This window comes from Cetorhinus maximus, unplaced genomic scaffold, assembly GCF_964194155.1.
Source record: "Cetorhinus maximus unplaced genomic scaffold, sCetMax3.hap1.1 HAP1_SCAFFOLD_140, whole genome shotgun sequence".
In the NCBI taxonomy this organism is placed as follows: Eukaryota; Metazoa; Chordata; class Chondrichthyes; order Lamniformes; family Cetorhinidae; genus Cetorhinus; species Cetorhinus maximus.
The window spans coordinates 832,168-855,727 of NW_027596136.1; the positions used below are offsets into that span (position 1 = coordinate 832,168).

At 44.8% G+C, this 23,560-nt stretch overlaps 1 protein-coding gene and 1 long non-coding RNA gene across 3 annotated transcripts in view; one reads left to right on the top strand and one right to left on the bottom strand.

Annotated features, from left to right (window-relative positions):
- The window catches only part of LOC144672908 (serine protease inhibitor Kazal-type 4-like), a 65,126-nt gene that overhangs the window by 25,514 nt on the left and 16,052 nt on the right, over nt 1-23,560 (bottom strand). For both annotated transcript variants that reach the window (XR_013574202.1, XM_078534911.1), the window contains exon 2: nt 13,382-13,466. Coding sequence is in view for 1 of the 2 variants with exons in the window: in XM_078534911.1 (XP_078391037.1) it covers nt 13,382-13,466 (85 nt within the window). In the remaining variant the exon portion in view is untranslated. The remainder of the gene's footprint in view (nt 1-13,381; nt 13,467-23,560) is intronic.
- On the top strand, nt 20,233-22,360 carry LOC144672909 (uncharacterized). The gene is made up of 3 exons (XR_013574203.1): nt 20,233-20,287; nt 22,003-22,037; nt 22,268-22,360. It is a non-coding gene; the product is annotated as an uncharacterized LOC144672909 (long non-coding RNA).

A 23,560-nucleotide genomic window follows, 5' to 3' on the forward strand; every position in this document is an offset into this window, starting at 1 on the left:
CCCTTTTGTTTTTTCCAATAATTTATATAGATTTTTCTTTTCCCACCTATTTCCATTATTTCTAAATCTATACCTTTAATGCCCTGTCAGTCTTTCCACCCCACCCCCACTAGAGCAGTGTCCTGCCATCCATTCTTAATTAGCACATTCGTTTAGATAATATCACCACCTTCAACACCTCTTTGTTCCTTTGTCTTTGACATCTTTTGATTATCTGCTCCTATCACTGCTTGACTGCTTGCTTGTCCCTACAACCACCGCACCCCCAACTTCTCTCCCCCCACCCCCCCACCTTAAACCAGCTTATATTTCACCCCTCTCCTAATATTACTCAGTTCTGTTGAAGGGTCATGAGGACTCGAAACGTCAACTCTTTTCTTCTCCGCCGATGCTGCCAGACCTGCTGAGTTTTTCCAGGTAATTCTGTTCTGGATGCAGGGATGATGTTTCCTCTGGCTGGGGGTCTAGAACAAGGGATCACAGTCTCAGGATACGGGGTAGGCCATTTAGGACTGAGAAGAGGAGAAACTTCTTCACTCAGAGGGTGGTGAACCTGTGGAATTCTCTACCACAGGAGCTGTGGAGGCCAAGTCACTGAATATATCTAAGAAGGAAACAGACAGATTTCTAGACTCTAAAGGTGTCAAGGGGATGGGGAGAGAGTGGGAGTATGGCATTGAGATAGAGGATCAGCCATGATGATATTGAATAGGGGAGCAGACTTGAAGAGCTGAATGACCTACTCCTGCTTCTAGTTTCTATGGGTAGCAATGATCATTTTTGTTTTCTTTTCAGATTGAATGGCAGTAAGATCTTTATAAAGCACTTTGGAGAATGCTAATTCCACAAGCTGGATCATTTTGCAAACTGCCTTTCCAGAAATATAAGAATTTTTTGACTGAAGCAGCAAGTTTTAAGAAATATATATATATATATTAATGAATAGTAGAATTTTGAATAAAAGAATATCACATATGAATGCACTATTTTGACTTTTTCTTTATACATATAGCTCTACTTGCTCATGAACATACAAATTAGGAGCAGAGTAGGCCTGCAGCAAGGTAATACCTCTTAAACTCTCTCCAGAATTGAAACCTCATAAACTCGCTCCAGAGTTAATATCCCGTTAACTCACTGTAGAATTAATATGTTGTTAACTCACTGTAGAATTAGTAACTCATAAACTCACTGTAGAATTAATACCCTGTTAACTCACTGTAAAATTAACACCTCAAACTCACTGTAAAATTAATACCTCCTAAACTCTCTCCAGAATTAATATCCCGTTAACTCACTGTAGAATTAATACGTTGTTAACTCACTGTAGAATTAGTAACTCATAAACTCACTCCAGGATTAATACCTAATTAACTCACTGTAAAATTAATACCTCAAACTCACTGTAAAATTAATACCTCATAAGCTTACTGCAGAATGAAAACCTCATAAACTCTCTCCAGAATTAGTACCTGGTAAATTCTCTCCAGAATTAATATCTCATAAACTCATTGTAGAATTAATACCTCGCTCCAGAATTAATACCCCGTTAACTCACTGTAGAATTAATACCTCATAAACTCACTTTAGAATACCTCATAAACTCTCTCCAGAATACCTCGTAAACTCTCTACAGAATTAATATCCCGTTAACTCACTGTAGAATTAATATGTTGTTAACTCCCTGTAGAATTAGTAACTCATAAACTCACTCCAGAATTAATGCCTAACTCACCGTAAAATTAATATCTTGCAAACTCACTGTAGAATTAGTACCTCGTAAACTCTCCCCAGGCTTAATACCTCGTAATCTAGTTAATCAGAATGGCATCTTGTGCATTAATTCTCTGCATGAACAATGAACATTTTTTCAGTGCAGAGTTAGTGTTTGGTCCCTTTGGTGACTGTCTAAAATCTTTTCCAGCAAAAGAGGTGAGAGGCGATGCAACACAGAAGCTGGCGTAATGTGATGTTTGAATAATCGCAAGTTTGACCTGACTACTCAAGTGTACCAGAGTATCGAGTGTTTTATGTCCGGTTTGGTCCATATGAAACATTCCAGAGAATGGATTTGTGAATCTACACTGAGAAGCTGGGTGTCTTACCCGAGGCAGATTCCCATTAATGACTTTGGAAGCTGTGATTCAGCTATGCTCACAGTTTTACTCGAACTGTTGCATCATTTGAAAGATGGGTTAGAAAGCTGGTCACGAGCCTGAGGCTGGAGTTTTACTGTTCCCAGTGTTGTTGGTGCAGGCAGTCAATCTAAACAAAAATGAAGACATTGGAGATTCCAATAAATCATGAGTGAAAGACTTTAGTAAAACGTTAGCAGCCATGAAGCAATTTATTAGCGAAATCAAGACGGTGGACCATTTCTCAGCTGCTGCTCAGTTTACTGCCATGTAGCAGATGAAATTTCAGGCAAGCTGGGGGTCTGGCAATGGTGCCTGGTTCTCACTTTTCCAACAGAAGTTCCAAGCCGAAACAAAGCTTTTCTGGCAGTGGGTGCAGACCTCCCACTGAAACACTGTAAATTCTGACATTCAAACTCTGCTACCAAAGCCCAGACACCCCCCAGTACTAGCAAAAGGCCCACAACCATTCAACACGAGTTCTACCTGATGACACATACCTTCCTCCCATCCTGGTACACCTTGCCTACTGTCTTCATGTGCATCTCGGGCTTTAAAAAAAGGAACAGATAAAAATTGAATACGTTGCTCAAAGAATGTAGGATAATAACCAAGATTACTGATTTACAGCTTCCACAGAAAGATGCCCAGTCATGAATTCAATCTCAAAAACACTAAAAAATCATAGAATAAAAGAACATGCATTTATATAGCACCTTTCACCACTTTGGGATGTTCCAAAGCAATTCCCAGTCAATCATGTACCTTTTTTGAAGCGTATTCACTGATGTAACTCAGGGAAATACAGCAACTAATTCATGCACAGCAGGATCCCACAAACAGTCATGAGATAATATTACACTATTGAGGTGCGGGTCCTCTGATTTGATGGGAATAAGTTGGATTTTACGTGTTCCGTGGTGTAATACCCTGTCATACAATATAATATCCTCCTACCTGCTGTGCTGGGCCACTGGAGGTACGATAGTTTTTGTTTTAAGTTTACAAAACAGTACTTACTCACTCCTTCAGTACTTGATTTGTCTGACTCCCAGAGCATAGCCAGTGATATCACAGACACAACAGGATATGCAATTAATACTTCTGTCAATGAGCTGCTTAATGCACACCTAGCAACCTTTTAATAAAGATAGAGAGCATGTTTCTCATTGCAGCTATTACATGCACTGGTGTTTTTTTTTAACCCATTGTGTATATAAAAAGTCATTTACAAAACTTGAGTATTGCTGAAAAAAGAGACATGCTGTCGAAGTTTTTTGTCTTGCACTCATCCCAGGGTGTGTGTGAGGGCACAAGTTGATCTATGCAAGTGGCCTCAAGATGATGAGGGATGAGGAGGCAGTCTCCAGAGGAGATGAGGCTAGGTGCTGATGTGAGGGTGTGTGTGGGAATGGGTGGTGATGTCCCTTGAGTTGGCAGTGAGTGAGATGCCAGTGAATGTGTGATGGGCTTGTGAGTGAGTGAGTTTAGAGTGATGAGATGGTTGCTTTACCCTGGTGGCACGGATGAGATCATTCATCCGTTTTCTGCACTGGATGGCCAACCTCGTGTGTGCAGCATTGGCACTGACCACCTCTGCCACCGCTTCTTAAGCCGGAGTGGCGAGACTGATGGGCCTCCTCCAGCCAGGGCGGAGGTAGAGGATATCGTGTGGGCCTCCCCGGTGTTCAGAAGGCGTCCCAGGGATGTGTCACTGAATCGGGGGTTGCACTCTTCTTGGCTTTTGGGGCCATGTCTTCACTAGTGCCCTCCTGGGCTACAAGCATTGAGAAGTGTGGGCACATTTTAAATATGGTGCCCGATGTGAAGAAGAGGCAAGGGGGCAAATCAGAGGTCACCCACCAGCGAGACGGTGTGTTTCCTGTGGCTGTATAAATAGTGAGGCGGGAATGGGACAATATGGCACGCAGAGCCGCTATTGTGGCCGGCAGGTAAAATGTCGTTTTTCTTGCCCGCTACTGAACTTAGTGCAAATCTGGGATGATTTCGCCCGTAGTGTCCAACATTAGATGTGATTCTGCAATTGGACAGCATTTGCTAAACAATCCTGATTGTGCTAAGAATTACACTGACAATCAGCTTAAGGTTATCAGCTGGGCTCACAATGTGGCTCACTTACACGTGCAACAAGCTACATACATTCACACACAGGGATCTGTCCTTTGCAGACAGAAGGTGCATGTCCACGCATTGCACTTTTTCAGCTAAACAGAACCTCGGGGGACAGCCATTCCCTGGTGCACTATCCATGGCAACACTTCTACCAATCAGAGTCCACTTGCCAATCAATCAACACTCTTCTCATGCAGTATAAATTGTTGTTCCCTTTACAATTGGTATTCTTGTGAATCTGTCCTGATGAGTGCAAGACTAAAAGCCAGATAACATATCTCTTCTTTTTTCAGCAACATTGTGTTTATATTTATATTATTTTTATATCACAGTTTAATATTTATAAAGTAATGGAGACCAGGAGAGAAGATTCTTTCACATCTGAAATCTCACTGAATTGATGTAGAATTTTGACAGACCTGTAGTATCAGCAAGATCTACAGCGTGGCAAAGCACCCAGCCACAGCTGATACACCGCATTCAAATTTACTTCTTTCACTTTGAAATAAAAAATTACAATAATTTAACAACCAAGTCTGTTAGTAGTAGCAAATTAGAAAACAAAATCCCACCAAAGCAATAACTGTTAAAAACAATTCTGCTGAGCACCCTTAGCAAAATCACAGGTTATAAACTTCATGAGGCTGGTGGTGAGATCTTGTGCTGTGACATATCACTGGTGCTGAAGTGACATTAAATATTTGACGTGGTTCCAGTGAGAATTTTCTTCCTGTGCAATAAACAGTTGGCCAGTTCGTGTGTCTTCATTGTGAAAGTTTACAGCTGAAAAAGTAGTTGCAATTAAGAATGGAAGTGTAAAAAGTTCCTAATGTAATTGGCTGAATTGCAAATAAAATTGACTTGCTCCTGAATGCACGTGTGCTGATGCTTCCTTTTAGGCTCACTATCTCCTGTTGGCACAGTCCATGATAACACTGTCAAGGAGCGTGGAGGACTCCGACTCCAACATGGCAGGGGGCAAGTGCAAACCTTGTACTCCCTGCAGCCTCTGCTCCATCTCCCCGTCACGGTGCAGATTTAGCAGGACCCAACAGACCAATTTGTTGCTCAGTATTCAGGCTCAGTTCCTGGAATGCTTGTGGATAGATTCCACTGAAAATTCCACCTCCCAGTGCATTGGCACCACTCAAGTGCCTCTTCTCCTAGGCTCTTCTAAAGAAGAGTCATACGGACTCGAAATGTTAGCTTTTTTTCTCTCCACAGATGCTGTTAGACCTGCTGAGTTTTTCCAGCATTTTCTGTTTTTATTTCAGATTTCCAGCATCCGCAGTATTTTGCTTTTGCCTCTTCTCCTACTGTGACATGCATTATGAAATCTCATCCCAATGACAGTGAATTGGAACTTTTTAACACATCTTTACATAGTACAGTAGTAATGGCACACTAATAGGCCATTCAGCAAACAGATCCATACTAGTATTTATGCGATCCTGCCATCCCGGGGACCAGTCTGGTGAACTTCTGTTGCACTCCATCTATGGCGAGTATATCCTTCCTCAGATAAGCAGACCAACACTGTATGCAATACTCCAAGTGCTGTCTCACCTAAGCTCTATACTATTGCAGCAAGACATCTTTACTGAAATCCTCTTGCAATAAATGCCAATCTACCATCTGCCTTCCCAATTGTTTGCTGCACCTGCAGCTACCTTCAATGACTCGTGAACAAGGATGCCCAAGTTCTTTGGGACATCAACACTTCCCAATCTTTCACCATTTAAAAAACATTCTGCCTTTCTGCTTTTTCCTACCAAAATGGATAACTTCACATCTTTTTCACTTTAGATTCCATGTTCTTGCCCATTCACTTAGCCTGTCTAAATCCCCTTGAACCCTCTTTGTATCCTCCTCACAGCTCCCATTTTCACCTTGTTTTGTGATTATTGATACAGATTGTGAACAGCTGGGGCCGAAGCACTGATCCTTGTGGTACCCCACTGGTCACAGCCTGCCAACCTGAGAGTGACCTGTTTATTCCTACTCTCTGTTTTCTGTCTTTAACCAATTCTCAATCCGTGTCAGTATATTCCCCCCAATCCCATGCCCTCTCATTTTGTTCAATAACCTGTTGTGTGGGACCTTATCGAAAGCCTTCTGAAAATCCAAATACACCGGCCAGGATTTTCCGCCCCTGTTTGTGGTGAGCGTGATGGTGAGCGGGACCGGGAGCGGAAAATATGCCGAGAGAGCCAAAAATCGGTTTTACCTTGTTGTCATCAAACGGGTTTGCGATTGTCCACCTGTCAATGGCAGGTCTCGCTTCTCGCTGTGGTACGTTGGAACATCATCTTACTACACTTGCATCACGCCGGAATCATTCCCCCGCACTGGGTGGGGGAGGGGGGGGTGGCTTTTAATGGGCTTCAGGCTTAGGGCTGCACTGGGGAAAGGGCGGTACTGGCCTGATGCATGGGAAGGGGAAGCAAGTGGCCTCAGACAGGAAAAGGGGCCACAGGGCTAGGTCTTACTAGGGGTTACGAGTGGGGAAGGTTGCACTTGGACACATGACTGGGAGGAGTGTGAGTCGGGGTATATGTTGAACAGTGAAAGTTTTTATAACAATCAACAATGTTCCTCACACCCCGCTTCCTGTAAGGACTCCATCCCATTCTCTCAGTTCCTTCGCCTCCGTCGCATCTGTTCTGATGATGCTACTTTCCAAAACGGCGCTTCTGACATGTCTTCCTTCTTCCTTAACAGAGGTTTCCCACCCACTGTGGTTGACAGGGCCCTCAACCGTGGCCGACCAATCTCCTGTGCCTCTGCCCTCAGACTTTCTTCTCCCTCCCAGAACCGTGATAGGGTCCCCCTTGTTCTCACTTTTTACCCACCAGCCTCCGCATTCAAAGGATCATCCTCCGCCATTTCCGCCAACTCCAGCATGATGCCACCACCAAACACATCTTCCCTTCACCCCACTCCCCCGTTGGCATTCTGTAGGGATTGTTCCCTCCGGGTCCACTCCTCCATCACCCCCAACACCTTATCCCCCTCCCACAGCACCTTCCCATGCAACCGCAGAAGGTGCAACACCTGCCCCTTTACCTACTCCAAGGGCCCAAACACTCCTTTCAAGTGAAGCAGCATTTCACTTGCACTTCCCTCAATTTAGTCTACTGCATTCGTTGCTCCCAGTGTGGTTTCCTCTACATTGGAGAGACCAAACTCAGACTGGGTGACTGCTTTGCAGAACACCTTCGGTCTGTCTGCAAGCATGACCCAGACCTCCCTGTCGCTTGCCATTTCAACACTCCACCCTGCTCTCATGCCCACATGTCCGTCCTTGGCCTGCTGCAATGTTCCAGTGAAGCTCAACGCAAACTGGAGGAACAGCACCTCATCTTCCGACTAGGCACTTTACAGCCTTCCGGACTGAACATTGAGTTCAACAACTTCAGACCATGAACTCTCTCCTCCATCCTCACTCCTTTTTTATCCCCTTTTTTCAATATTCATTTTTATTTTTATCCACTTATTTTTATTTATTTTCATTTTTATTCATTGTTTTATCCCCACCTTTTATCCTATATTTGATCTTTTTTCCCCACCACCGTCCTCTCCCCCCACCCCACCCCCACTAGGGCCATCTGTCACTTGTTCATGTTGTTCTTTCCAGAGTGCTTACCCTTGTCCTGCTATTATCACATTCTGCTTTCTAACCTTAATGCCACCATCAGCACCTCCTTTAGCCAGTATCATTAACACCCTCTTTGTCCTTTTGTCCATGACATCTCTGACAATCTCTCCTTTGCCTCCACCTATCGCTGGCCTTCTATCCAGCTTCACCTGCTCCACCCTCCTTAAACAGTATACATTTCATCATGTTTTTACTTCTCTTTAGCTCTGAAGAAGAGTCATACGAACTTGAAACGTTAACTCTGTTTTTCTCTCCACAGATGCTGTCAGACCTGCTGAGTTTTTCCAGCATTTTCTGTTTTTGTTTCAGATTTTCAGCATCCGCAGTATTTTGCTTTGGTCTCGCTGAACTCTGTCTTTCTCCAGAGGGTTTCCAATCTCCACTCTTGAAGAACCCACTTTGGAATATTCTCCCAAATTACGCTTTCTCTTAGACGCCTTCCACAAGGGTCCACCTCCAGGGTTTTGAATCCACCTTCCAATGTTCCTCTCCTCTGGATCGCCACATGCATTCAAGCTTTGCTTTCCATGCACTCACTCTCAGATACTCAGCCATGCCAACGGAACACCACTTCTTCACATACCCATATAGTAAGGAGTCACCAACCTTTGGCTGTCTTCTTGGATCTTCTGGCTCCTTGCAAGCCTATTTTGCTTTAAGTCTGTGTCCTGCAGCTTTCACCCTTTAAGCTTGGAGCCTTCCTCTGCTTCTCACTCTTGACTTCACTTAACAGGACCTTTACCAGGTTCCTGTTCTTCCTTTGACTAGAAGGTCTTCTTGGGACCTCTCCTTTCTGTCTCACTCCCTGGCATTGGAACCTTTTCGGTTCTTTTGGGAAATCTGCTCTCTGCAGTTCCCTCTGCTGCATCCAGCTTCTCCTGGCTCCTGGTTTCAACTGAACTAAAAACTGCTGTTATGTTTCTCCCTGTGTCTGTGGGCCTCCTGTTGCTAGGCAACAGCAGTTTTTTCTACCTTGTGTTTGTTTTAACTTCCCTTCAAGAGTCATAAAACCTCATTAGAATACAGGCATCTTTTAAAGTGAAACCAAAACTCAAGATCCCCTGTTTCTTAACACACCAATACAGAAACACAAATTAAACTTAAAGATATATTTTAATTCTAACACACACAAATACACAGATAACTTACTGAAACTATCTCTAGTTCCTCACGCTAGCATGGGCCAGACAAGGCAGGGATGCACATGAGGCTCTGATAGCTACCACATTCCACCAGGAAGATGCCAAGTTGTAGTGAGTACCCTGCTGGACATGAGCCCTCCTTCATGGGCCAGCATGGGCACCAGCATTGCAAATCCTCTTATTTTTCCCAAGCACTTCAATATGAGAGTCAATAACTTGTGTTACACACAAGTGTCAGGCAATGACTGCCTCAACAAGAGAGCATCTAACCATCGTCCCTTGATGTTCAATGGCATTACCATCACTGAATCCCCCACTATCAGCATCCTGGGGGTTACCATTGACCAGAAACTGAACTGGATTAGCCATATAAATACTGTGGCTAGAAGAGCAGGTCAGAGGCTGGGAATCCTGCGATGAGTAACTCACCTCCTGACTCCCCAAAGCCTGTCCACAAGTCACAAGTCAGGAGTGTGATGGAACACTCTCCACTTGCCTGGATGAGTGCAGCTCCCACAACACTCAAGAAGCTTGATACCATTCAGGACAAAGCAGCCCCGCTTGATTGGCACCACATCCAGAAACAATCACTCCCTCCACCACCGACCCACAGTAGCAGCAGTGTGTACCAAGGCTCCTTAGACAGCACCTTCCACACCCACGACCACTACCATATAGAAGGACAAGGGCAGAAGATACATGGGAACACCACCACCTGGAAGTTCCCCTCCAAGTCACTCACCATCCTGGGTCAAAATCCTGGAATTCCCTTCCTAACAGCACTGTGGGTGTACCTACACCACATGGACTGCAGCGGTTCAAGAAGGCAGCTCACCACCACCTTCTCAAGGGCAATTAGGGATGGGCAATAAATACTGGCCCAGCCAGTAAAGCCCACATCCCCTAAATGAATAAATAAATAAAACATCTTAACAAGGAATGACTAGTGTGCATGTGGATATTGCTTTATTAACAACAACTTACATTTATATAGCCCCTTAAATATCCCAAGGAGTTTCATAGAAGCAGAATCAGACAAAAATTGATACCGAGCTAAAGAACGGATCATTGGAAAGAGGTGACCAAAAGATTGGTCAAAGTGGTAGGTTTTAAGGAGCATCTTAAAGGAAGAGAGAGACATGGAGAGATTTATTGAGATCCAAAGGTTAAGGCTTTACAGCTGATAATGATATCCTCCAATGGAAATAATATTCAAGATCATGCGATCATTCAGGATAAGGCCTGACTCTCTCTTTATTCAATCCATTGCTCAGTATTACACTGGGATATCTAAAAGACTCATGTTAGACTGAGTGAAGTATAGCATATATGTGGTACAGGGGAAACAACCTTTATCTGACTTGTGTTCAGCAAGGACAATCATGCCCCAATATTTAGGGAACACTGGAAAAATGTATCCTCAAGGAAATAAACAAAATGATAGGTGCAGACACCCTGAGAGGAATATTTCCAGTGAGAAAAATTTCCTCAACTTAGTCCTCTGTTTGCCATCTATTAGTTTGAACCTGTGGTCCCGTGTTCCACTCTTGGAATTTATTTTACACTGCCTGCCTGATATTATCCCAGTGGGCCTAATTATAAATGCACAGAATCTTTATCTGATCTTCAAGATGTGAGCAAGAGCCCTGAAACCCAGTGTAAACAAGTAGGAGCGGACCACACAGGATCGAGGCTGCCTTTGGAACACTCGCTCACAAGGGTTCAAACGCACGGCTGACCAAGAAACTGATACCAAAATCTGGCTGCAAAGCTTAGGTTGCCAGGTCAGATTGCAGTGTCTGAAGCTAACATGGCAAAATCATTGTATTAATGCACATGCTGTCCCCCAGCGATATCATCCAAAAGCACAGCATTCATTTTCACATGTAAGCTGACGCCACCCAGCTCCACTTCACCAACATCTCTTTCTCCTGACTCCTCCACTGTTGCTAAATTATCAGACTGCTTATCCGACATTCAGTACTGAACAAGCAGAGATTTCCTTTCATTAAATATTAGGAAGACTGAAGCCATTGTTTTCAGTCCCCACTCCAAACTCCTTTCCCTCGCTACTGACTACATTCATCTCCCCGGCAACCATCTGAGACTAAACCAGTCTGTCTGCACCCTTGGGTGTCATTTTCACTCATATCTGTGCCAGTACTAATACCAACTATTTCCACTTCTGTAAGGTCGCCCGACCTCACCCGTCTCAGCTGATCTGCTGCTGAAAAACCTCATTCATGCCTTTGTTACCTCTAGGCTTAACTATTCCAATGCATTCCTCCCACAATCTACTCTCGATAAAATTAAATGTCATCCTAAACTCTGCTGCCTGTGTGGTAACTTGCATCATGACCCTGCTTAGCCCGCTGACCTACACTGGCTCCCGGTTAACAGCATTTTGATTTAAAAATTCTTATCCTTGTTTACATGGCTGTGTCCCTTCCTATCTCTGTAAGATCTTCCAGCCCACTATCCCCTGGGATACCTGTCCCCCTCCAATTCTGGTCCCTTGAGCATCTCCGGTTTTAATTGTTCAGCCACAGGTGGCCATGCCTACAATCTCTGAAATTCCCTTCCTAAACCTCTCTGCCTCTGACATTCCTCCTTTAAAAATCTCCTTCTCCTTATGTGGCTCAGTGTCCTATTTTAGTTTATAATGTCCCTGTGAAGTGATGGTGGCATAGCGGTAATGTCACTGGACTAGTAATCCAGAGGCCCAGGCTAATGCTTTCGTGGGTTCAAATCCCACCATGGCAGCTGATGGAACTTAAATTCAATTAATAAATCTGGAATTGAAAGCTAGTCTCAGTAATGGTGACTAATAATGGCAACATTAAAAACCAATCTGGTTCACTAATGTCCTTGAGGGAAGGAAATCTGCTGTCCTTACCCAGTCTGGCCTACATGTGACTCCAGACCCACAGCAATGTGGTTGACTCTTAACTGCCCCTCTGAAATGGTCGAACAAGCCACTCAGTTCAAGGGTAATTAGGGACGGGCAACAAATGCTGGCCTCGCCCACATCCCATGAAAGGATAAAGAAGGTGCTTTGAAGCACCTCTGAATGCTTTACTACATTAAAGGCACTATATAAATGTAAATCATTGCAAGTTGTTGCTGTCATTTTACTGTACATGAGAGAGGCAGTATGCGGCAAACATATTATCAGGGCTATTCACCCTGTTAAGCAATTCATTGCTCTTCTCTTTTCAGGCAAATCAGGTATCCATCCATCTTGAGATCAGACAAAAAGGGTAGACCAGCCAGGGTTAAAAGCTTACCCTCCTCCAAGATGGCCATGGTAGAAAAGCTATGCCAAAATATGTTACGTGCTATGGGCATAATGAAGGAGGAGTTGTCCTAAGTCATTTTGTTGCAAATCAGTTAGACATTATTCAGGGCCCAGAGTACATGTAGTAATTCTTCAGCAACACAGAGTACAGCGTGTACTGCAAGAGCGGTGCTAATAATGACTGCTGAGTCATGTATTCAAATTTATCACTTATTTCCTTTTCACCAAAGCCCAAGAGCCTGACCCTGAGAGGTTTTGATGAGGATGGTTCCTGGGCCGGCAGTTCCTTTTCTCTACAACATGAGCCTTGGTCATCCATTGCCCGTTCTTTCCCAGTCTCCAATGTTCCACTGTTCTTGACTCCCTTGACTCTTATCAGTGGGTGCATTCTAGTCCAAATCATGAGCTGAAGTTGCAAGTTTAATGTTACCTCTGGAAAGTCCCATGCCCACCATCCCCATCCTGCTTGCTCTTTGTTTCACTGAGCACCTCTTTTCAACTTCTGGAACTTTGCTGAAATGTGACTCCCTGGATCATCAGGACTGCACTGCTCTGCAGAATCCGACTGTCATGGGTATTTGAAGGTAACATTTTCCAAACCTATGGCCTACCCACCTAGCTGTTGACTGTACTTCAACGAATGGCTGGTTTATCGGCTTTATTTAGCTGCTGTGTATATCCTGGCCAGAAATCCACTTGCCCTGGGCCAAGGTCCATTTCTCCACAGCTTACGAAACTTACAGTGACCTCCAACATCACCCTTTGCCACAGGGTCTGTATCCTCTTCTGGGTTGTCGCCACTCTATAGCCTCCTGCATCCTCTGGCATTTTCTGCTCCTAATCTGGGAGTTATTCACCCGACGCTGAGCTAGCTCTGAGCTGTTTCTGCTGGTTCCCATCCTGGTCCACTGCTCCTGGATGGCTCCTGGATCCACCTGCTTCCCATTGTCGCTGACACCATTCTTCCTTCCACTGGCCCTTATTAATCACCACGGGCACTACAGTTATTTCTTACCTGTTCAACAAAGGCAACTGCAGATGCTGGAACTCCGACATAAAAACATAACATGCTGCTAAAAATTAACCGGTTCAGGCAGCACCTGTGAAGAAAGAAAAACAGTCAATGTTTCAAGTCCTTCATCAGAAGCTGTTCAAACCTGTTAATGCCTGCATTTAAATAGGCTAGTTATGGGTTTATACCTCTAGTCAATGCTGAAGTATTTCACAGAGGAGTTTAAACCCAGAGAACAAAGGCATGGTCCTTCCTACATTACACTGAACTCCTTGGCCAACAGATGTGCAGCTTGGCAGATTTAAAGGGAGCTCTCCCATCTACATTTAGATAAACAGTCGCAGGATGGTCATAGGTTGATAGACATTCTCATTCTCTTTCAGGTTTATTCAGCAACACTGGCGTCACGGAAACCGCTGAATGCACCATAATGAAAACGAAATGCAACTTAAGTGAGGTCATTATGAAGAAAACAATTCTTTCAAATCTTTATGTTTGCTAAATTGGAAATAAATTGAAGCTGTGTCACGATTGTAAGGAAAGGGTTAATCAGACAGTCCTGAAGTATGCTAAGCTATACTATACTGCGATCGATTTGTTTCTATAATTGCAGCATTAGTAACCTTTAGCCTTTGCCTGTTAAGCAAGGTGGTTTGCTAATTTAAAGTATCACCGAGCTATTGAGTCAGGGCTGACTTTCAAAGCAATGGCCATCTTAGTCACTTCAGTAAACCTAATGAAATTACATGCCAGTGTGCATTGATACAGGTAATGCAGACAGCTTTAATGAGAAGCGCCAGAAAAATAGTACTTGAAAATGTCTGGTTTGACTGGTGTGAAATGGTACTGAGTCAAAGAAAGATTTATAATTAGAGGTTTTATTTGGTGGAATAGCAATTATATTAACCAAGTGAAGTCCATGCCTACTGAAGATGCCACAAAACAATGTGGGGTATCCACATTTCATAATTCCCTTGTATGTGATGCTGTTTAGCACAATGTAATTAATAAGTTTAGCCTATAATAATGATTAAGAAAAGTATTAGGTTAGACTTTAACAATTCACTCTCTTGGTGAGGTTGAGGGCTTCCTTTTGTTGTAAAAGCACTCAGTCAGAAACCACAGGATGACTCTGAAGTGAAAGAGTTGGAAGAAACATTTTTAGATATTCCAGAAAATGAGCTTCAACCTTGGTGCACCACAACATTGCTCAATAACCTGTCCTGTACAATGTTATCTTTGATGAAGTAACAGAGAGGGTTACGCCACTGATGTGAATATGGGCTTTCATGAGGTGGCATGGTGGGAGTTGTGAAGGGCATTGGATTGGGTGAGTGGAATGAGAGTGGAGGGATAGAGGGACTAATAATCTTTTATACAAATGGTCCGAAGTCTCAGAGAACGCTGGTGGGCCTTCTAACAAGCCCGTCTTGGCACTCGCCTCTTCTGCTCAGCCTTCAGAGGCAGTGAACCTGACTTGATCACTGATAATCTTAAACTGGTTTTAGCACAATCACGATTGTTTAGCAAGTGCTGTCCAATCGCAGAATCACATCTAATGTTGGAGACTTTGGCCAGGATTTCCCTGTGGTGGGAACTGGGAGTGTTTCCCGCCCCAGAGCCCAATGGGAATTTGCGCCTGATGCTGGGCTCATTAATTATGCAGTCGGGGGTTTCCCGGCGTATTGCATGGCGGGGTGGCCATATTTAAAAGGCACCCAGACATCAACTTCTTTGTCGTGAAGCCACTGTGGAAGGAAGAGATGGCCGGGCGATCCCAGAGAGCTCCGGCCTCAAGGTTCAGCAACGCTCCCTCGATGTGCTGCTCGATGCAGTGGAGGCCGAGAGGGGAGTCCTGTACCCCGAGGATGGAAGGAGGGGGCCGAGCCCCGTGGCTGACCCTGCATGGGAGGAAGTCGCCATGGTGGCTGGTGTCCACCGGAAGACCGCCCTGCAGTACCGGAAACGGATGAAGGACCTCATCCACGCTGCCAGGGTAAGCAAACCTTCAACTGCTCACACTCACCTCACTGAAGGGTAGAGGGGACATGGGCCTCAGTGGCAAGGACACCATCATTGCAGCCCATACAGAAAAGAGCTACTCAACGTGACAAGGTGATGCCTCATAGCCCCACTGCAGTCCACCCAGTCTGCAAGTGGAGTGGCCATTGTGGATCTCTGACCCCTCTACATGGACAGCTCAGGTGCTGTCTCAGTGTGGGGATTGTGTGGGGAGGGGGGGGCGCGCGGAGGCAGGGGAGGGAGGGTGAAGGGGGTTAGGCACTAAGGGCACCAGCAAGCACTGCTGATGACATGCCTCTGTGAGTCTTATTGTTCTAGCTGCATGCATTCACTATTCTGGAGGGTGCTGCCCCAGAACCCTTGTGAACAACCTACAATGCATCAATCACATGGCACACAATCCAGTGGGTTACTTGTAAGAGTGGAAGCATGAGAAAGATACCTGAAACCCAAAAGCTCACAACCCCATCTTCTCTCTTTGCGCAGGAAACGTTATGGCACAACAGGCAAGAGATAGAGGGAGAAGATAGGAGGGGGGGCCATCTGAACTAAGGAACCTTGCAGGGTTTGAAGAGCAGGCTGCTGAGCTGGCTGGCGAGGAACCAGTCCGAGCCTGTGGAGATGGAGGGGTTGGCGGGCAGCCTCCATTCAGCAAGGATCCACGCATAGTGTAGTCACACAGAAACCTATGGGTCATGCGTTCCTCCAGGTTGGAGGCAGCTCATACAGTCACTCGCTCTCTCTCCTCTCTCACTTACAGCAGGAAGAGGGGAAGGCCAGAAGAAGCAGCCCTGTCCAGTCCACATAGGACCGAGGACAGTGGGGAGGAGGAAGATAGTGCATCTGTAGAGCCATCACAACAGTCACCTACACCCTCCAGCAGCCCTGAGACACACACACACCATGGTGGGTACAAGATCTCATTCTGGCAGGGTCCCACATTCTGGTGGTCACCACAAGGGCATGTGTCCACAGCAGGAGGAGGCAGGGTCAGCCAAGCTCAGCGGCACTCGGAGGACGGCTGGGGAAGAGGCACCTGCGATGTCCAAGTCGGATGATGAGCCTCTGGGATCGGCCCTGCACGAGATGCTGGAAATGCTGCAAGAGGCGGGGGGATATGAGGCAGAGGTGGTGGAGGTACTCAACAGTGGCACATGAGGCAGAGGAGTCCATCCGCCTGCTCTCTGATGAAGTGGTTCTGACCTCCATGGGGAGGACGGCGAACAGCATGAAGAACCTCGTCCAGCAGAACGCCAAGTTTCTGTCAGAGATGCGCGCTGACCTGCACTCCATCGCTGTAGCTATAGATATCTTGCTGTGGCTACATGAGGGGGGGGAGAATGGGGCAACTCGACCTCCCTCCAGGTGCCTCTTCACCTCGAGGAGTCAGGCAGGGGCCCTCAGGCATCCAAAGGGAGGAGGAGCAGCTGTTGGACATCCCTGGAACCTCCACTCAGGACTGTGAGGGTGCCCAGCTCTACGGAAAACCCCCTTGTCTGTGACCCCTTCAGCTTTGTCCTCTGTGACTGCAGAGGGAGCAGGACAGCCAAGGTAAGCCAGGCCCCCAATCTCCGGAGGACACTTGCCAATGTCGTCCAAGGCAACAGGGCAAACTGGTCAGCAGGCTGTGTCCTCCCTGCTAGAAGGAGTGAGAAAAGCAAAATCCTGCGGATGCTGGGAATCTGAAACAAAAACAGAAAATGCTGGAAAAACACAGCAGGTCTGACAGCATCTGTAAAGAGAGAAACAGAGTTAACATTTCGAGTCCATTGGACCCTTCTTCAGCTCAGTACCACTTGCTGGGGTTCCCCTTCAGTTGTCCAGTTGAGTGGACCCACTAGTCCACTCATCCCCACTGGCCCAGCTCCCATGCAGCACCTTGAGGTCTCCACCTCAAGGCTCTAGATAGTTGCAAGCGGCCATGGTATGTGTGACTTTTCAGGTGGGGTCCAACACCTTCACCCTCCCCATAACCATTGACCCTCCTGGTGCGACCTTTGACCTCCCCACAGTCTCCCTACAACCCTCCCCCATAACCCTCCGCCATCCCATGCTAGTGAATGTCCACGTCCCCTAGCTTCCCAAGGAGCCCACCCCTGTAACAATAGGCATGTACACCCCCCTCAGCCTGCCGACCTCCAGAATCTGGTTTTACTTCCTTGTCCCCTACAACAACCCTCAACGTCTCTTCACCTGTCATAGCAGGACCCTCACTTTACCAGCTCCCACTGCCCCCTTTAACCCTCACCATCCCTTCCTCTCAACAATTCTCTCAATATGCCCCCAGGACTCATCAGCTGACACCAGAGACCCCTCCCTCTGAACCCCTTTCCCTTCTCCCCGCAACCCCCGATGCCCTTTCGCACCTGCACACACCCCCATGGCCTGTTCACACCTGCACACACCCCCATGGCCTGTTCACACCTGCACACACCCCCATGGTCTGTTCACACCTGCAGACCCCACCTCCTGCCTGCACTCCACCACGGACCTTCCCACCCGCCTGCTCCATAAACTATCTCACCCATTCCATGACCCCCGCAGCATCTTTCTCTTTCCCCTATCATTCCCAGCCTCCCCCGCAACCCCCCACCCTAGGCCTCCACAGCCGCCCCACCTCTTCATCTCTCTCCTCCCTGTCTAATTCCCCCTTCCCCTGCCAGCAGCATACAACATACCTCATGCAGCCAACCACTTGCAGCGTGAAGATCCATGTCCTGGAAGTTCCCAGAACTGTACACAATACTCCAGCTGAGGTCTAACCAGTGTCTTTTATAAGTTCATCATAACATCCCTGCTCTTGTACTCTAAACCCCTAATAATGAAGCCTAGAATAATGTTGCTTTAGAAACAGCTCTCTCCTGTCTTCCCACCTTTAATGACTTACGTACGTATACACCCAGGTCTCTCTGCTCCTGCACACCCTTTACAATAGTACCCTTTGTTCTGTTCTGTTTCTCCATGTTCTTTGTACCAAAGTGTATCACCTCACCTTATTACAAAGAGATAGGAGCATAAGAGTAGAAGACTTACTGCAATTGTACAGGATGTTGGTGAGGTCACAACTGGAGTGCTGGATACAATTTTGGTCTTCTTACCTAGAAAGGATATATTTGCCTTAGAGGGAGTGCAGTGAATATTAACTAGACTGACTCCTGTGATGATGGGAGCATCCGATAAGGACAGGTTGAATGTACCAGCCCTATATTCCTCAGAGAAGAATGAGAGGTGATCTCATTGAAATATATAACATTCTTAAGGATGAGGGTTAAATGGTGGATGTTGGGAGGATGTTTCCCCTGCTTGGTTGTCTCGAACTATGGGTCACAGTCTTAGGACTGAGATGAGGAGAAATTTCTTCACTCAAAGGGTTGTGAACCTTTGGAATTCTCCACTGCAGCAAACTGTGGATGTTCAGTTGACCTCATATTTGTGCCAATACTAAGACCACCTATTTCCACTTTTGTAACATCGCCCAACTTTGCCCATGTCTCAGCTCATCTGCTCCTAAAGCCCTTATCCATGCCTTTGTTACCTCTAGACTTGACTATTCCAATGCACTCCTAGCAGGCTGGTCTCCCGAATTCTAACCCCCCCACCCCCGATAAACTTGAGTTCATCCAAAACTCTGCTGCTCATGTCTTAATTCGACGCAAGTCTTGATTTTAAAATTCTTATCTTTGTTTTCAAATCACTCCATGGCCTCGGCCCTCCCCATCTCTGTGATCTCCTCCAGCCGGACAATCCTCCAAGATATCTGCGCTCCCCGAATTCTGGCCTCAATTTTAATTGTTCCAATAATTGGTGGCCAAGCCTTCAGTTGCCCAGGTCCTTAGTTCTGGAACACCATCCCTACATCTCTCTGCCTCTCTACTTCTTACACTTTCCTCCTTTAAAACACACCTTAAGGCCTACCTCCTTGACCAAGCTTTCGGTCATCTGACCTAGTATCTCCTTCTGTAGCTCAGTTGCATACTTTGTTCTATAATGCCGCTGTGAAGTACCTTGGGATATTTCATTACATTAAAGATGATATATAAATATCACTTCTTGTTGTTGAGTATATTCAAGTCAGAGATCAATGGATGTTTAGGTATTTGGGAAACGGAGAGTTACGGTGATAGTGAGAGCAGATGTAGTCGAGGTAGAAGAGCCATGATCCACTGAATGAGAGAGAGGGCTCAATGGGCCGAATGGCCTACACCTATTTCTTATATTCTTATGAAATAGGAAAACGCCAAGGATAGGTCTTTGAAGGACTCCAGAGGTACTGCTGCTGAAGCTGAAAAAATGAAACCATATCTGGTGATTCTCTGGCTACAACAGGACAGATAAAAATGGAACTAGACAAGTGCCGTCCCACCCAACTGAATGATGGAGCGAGCTGATGGGGAAGGATGGTGTGGTCAGCTGTGCCAAAGGTTGCAGACAGGACAAGAAGGGAAATTTACAATGATTGTTCTTTTCTCCCTGATTGAGATATACACTCGGTACAATTAGCATTCGGTGGTGAAATATTTTTTAAAACATTGTTTGGCTTGCAACGCTATTGATAATGCCTGAAACTCAATTAATAAAAGACAGCTGAAGCCAGGGTTCATCCCCTTTTTTTCTGGACAGCATGAGGCCCAGAATAAAGGCGATGTTTTATCATGGTTAGATTCTCACAATCATCTATTGAAACCAAAAACAAGTTTTGAAAATCATTATTTAGTCACTTATTTAGTCCGATCTAGGGACTTTCAGGATGTCAATGGTAATACTGTAAACAGGAAGAGGATGTGTATCTATATCATCACTGCGCAGTCTAATTCATATTCAGCAGCTTCACAATGAAGACACATGGATTCTCTCTCATCATCATCTTTGTGGCCCTTATTTTCACTGGTGGGTGATGCTCATGGTTGTATTTTTATATTACCATTTAATATTTGTAGAATGCTGAGGTGCTGGGGAGGGAATTCTTTTACATGTGAAATCTAATTGAACTGATGTTAGAATTTAAATAAAGGGTTTGATCTGAGTGAGATAAAAACAAAAAACTACTGCGGATGCTGGAAATCCAAAACAAAAACAGAATTACCTGGAAAAACTCAGCAGGTCTGGCAGCATCGGCGGAGAAGAGTCGACGTTTCGAGTATACATGACCCTTCAACAGAACTGAGTATAGTTGGGAGAGGGGTGAAATATAAGCTGGTTTAAGGTGGGGGGGCGGAGGGAGAGAAGTTGAGGGTGGGGTGGTTGTAGGGACATGCAAGCAGTGATAGGAGCAGATAATCAAAAGATGTCACAGACAAAAGGATCAAAGAGGTGTTGAAGGTGGTGATATTGTCTAAGAAAATGTGCTAATTAAGAATGGATGGCAGGACACTCAAGGTACAGCTCTAGTGGGGGTGGGGTGGAAAGACTGACAAGGTATTAGTTGTAGATTTAAAAATAATGGAAATAGGTGGGAAAAGAAAAATCTATATAAATTATTGAAAAAAAACAAAAGGGAGGGGGAAGAAACGGGGTGGGGATGGGGGGAGGGAGTTTAAGATCTAAAGTTGTTGAATTCAATATTCAGCCCGGAAGGCTGTAAAGTGCCTTCCGACTAGACTTCATCTTCCGACTAGGCACTTTACAGCCTTCCGGGCTGAATATTGAATTCAACAACTTTAGATCTTAAACTCCCTCCCCCCATCCCCACCCCGTTTCTTCCCCCTCCCTTTTGTTTTTTTTCAATAATTTATATAGATTTTTCTTTTCCCACCTATTTCCATTATTTTTAAATCTACAACTAATACCTTGTCAGTCTTTCCACCCCACCCCCACTAGAGCTGTACCTTGAGTGTCCTGCCATCCATTCTTAATTAGCACATTTTCTTAGACAATATCACCACCTTCAACACCTCTTTGATCCTTTTGTCTGTGACATCTTTTGATTATCTACTCCTATCACTGCTTGCTTTTCCCTACATCCACCCCTCAACTTCTCTCCCCCCACCTTAAACCAGCTTATATTTCACCCCTCTCCCAACTATACTCAGTTCTGTTGAAGGGTCATGTGGACTCGAAACGTCGACTCTTTTCTTCTCCGCCGATGCTGCCAGACCTGCTGAGTTTTTCCAGGTAATTCTGTTTTTGATCTGAGTGAGGGCAATTTAAAAATGACCTGCATGGTAATTGTTAGTTAAAGAATTTTTAGTTTAGCTGAAGCTGCTAATTACAACGAAAGGAGGAGATGGGTCAGCATTGATGGAATGAGAATTGTCCATTCTTAGAAAACAGAGTCAAGTCATTAATGCTGAAAAAAGCATTTCCATTTCAAAGATAAACAGTGATAATCAGGAATTTGTTGTTGAGAATGGAATGATGAACATTAAAGAGAGCTATTGATGGATAGCCTTTATTGATAGTTTATTGTACACTGAGAAGAATCCAATCATCAATCTTTCACTTGAGGATCTTTTTGATGATGTGATTTATTGAAAGATCTGACATGATTTCAGTCGGGATCTCCAGCACCTTGAGGAGATTGCCTTCTCAATAAACAAGTTATTTACAGGTTGTCATTGTATCATTTATACTTGCTGATAATCTTGTGTGTCTGCCTATTTCAGGTCTGATTTGGATTGATTCTGTGACTGACAGTGTGGTGAGGTTCTAGACTTAAATCTGCATGTTTGATTAAGGAGGTTGAAAATCACCCCCCCTCCCCCCACCCCACCCCCCACCCGCTACCCCCTGCCAACTATACTTACTAACCTTCCCATCCAGAAGCTGTTTGTTACTATCCCACCCTGAGTTTAATTTGTTATTCTCAAAAATGAGGAATGTTTCTTAGTTGCTTACATTAGTCTGTTAACATTAGTCTGTTAATCTCAGCTATTGGACCCTCGCTGTGATGACATCTGGTTATTTCCTGTATGTCCCTTGACCGTACCTCAGCTGTGTACTTCACAGGGTCCATCATATGGATACCGCTGTCTTCTGTGTCTTTTTGGCTGGTAAGTGTCATTACAATTCCTTTTGTGTTGGGCAAAGATTCAGCTGTGAATCCCTCCTCTCTCCCCACCTCACTGCCCAGTAATTTGTCACCACTCACTGTCTTAACATCATAAATCAAGAGTCAATACTTGAATATGGTAACAGATGGTTTCCCATCAAACTATAAGTTATTTCCTTTGGAATAGAAGGAAAATTAAAGAAAAGATTTCTGAAGATTGATTGAATGGGCTTTAGCAAATAGATACCCTCCACATCATAAGGATTGAAAAATGATTTGGAAAAGCTGAAAATAAAAATAATTTACCTCATCTCAATTTTTATAAAAGCATCTAACCTTCCACACTGATACTAATCCTAAATTTATATCCCATATTAAATTCCCTAATCTTACCCCAGTATTGCCTTATTAATTCTAACAGATTAGTGAACACTTTTATCGATGATATAAAGGAGTACAGAAAAGCTAATACCCCTGTACTTTTACACCACCACTACACTTGTGAGGTCTGTCATGGGGATAGTAGCGTAGTGGTATTGTTAGTAGACTAGTGATCCAAAGGCCCTGACAAATGCTCCAGAGATACAAATTCAAATCCCATTACAGCAACTAGAGGATTTTAAATTCAATATATTAATATACCCGGAATAAAATGCTAGTGTCAATAATGGTGACCATGAAACTTCAGATTGTTGTTTAAAAACCCATCTGGTTCACTAATGTCCTTCACAGGAGGAAATTTGTTTCTCTTTGGCCTAAGTGTGAGTCCAGAACCACAGCAATGTGATTGACTCAGATCTGCCCTCTGAAATGCCCCAGTAAGCCACTCAGTTCAAGGGCAATTAGGGATGGCCAACAAATACTGACCTTGCCAGTGATGCTCACATCCCAAGAGCAAATTAAAAAGAGGCTCCAGTCCTACTATTTATTTTGTGGTGATAATATGAACTTCCCCCATTCATTGATGGCATGTTGGACTTGGAGGAGTAGAAAATTAATTTCATGACGACTACACAGTAGCAGAATGCTACACGTTCATCAGTATGAAAGAAGAATTTGCGTAACATCCTGTCACATCCCACAAGACATTCCAAAATACTTTAAATTTGGGCAGAAACACTAACCAAGCACACACAAGCTAGCACAACTAAAAGGTGAGCAGTTTTTGGCAA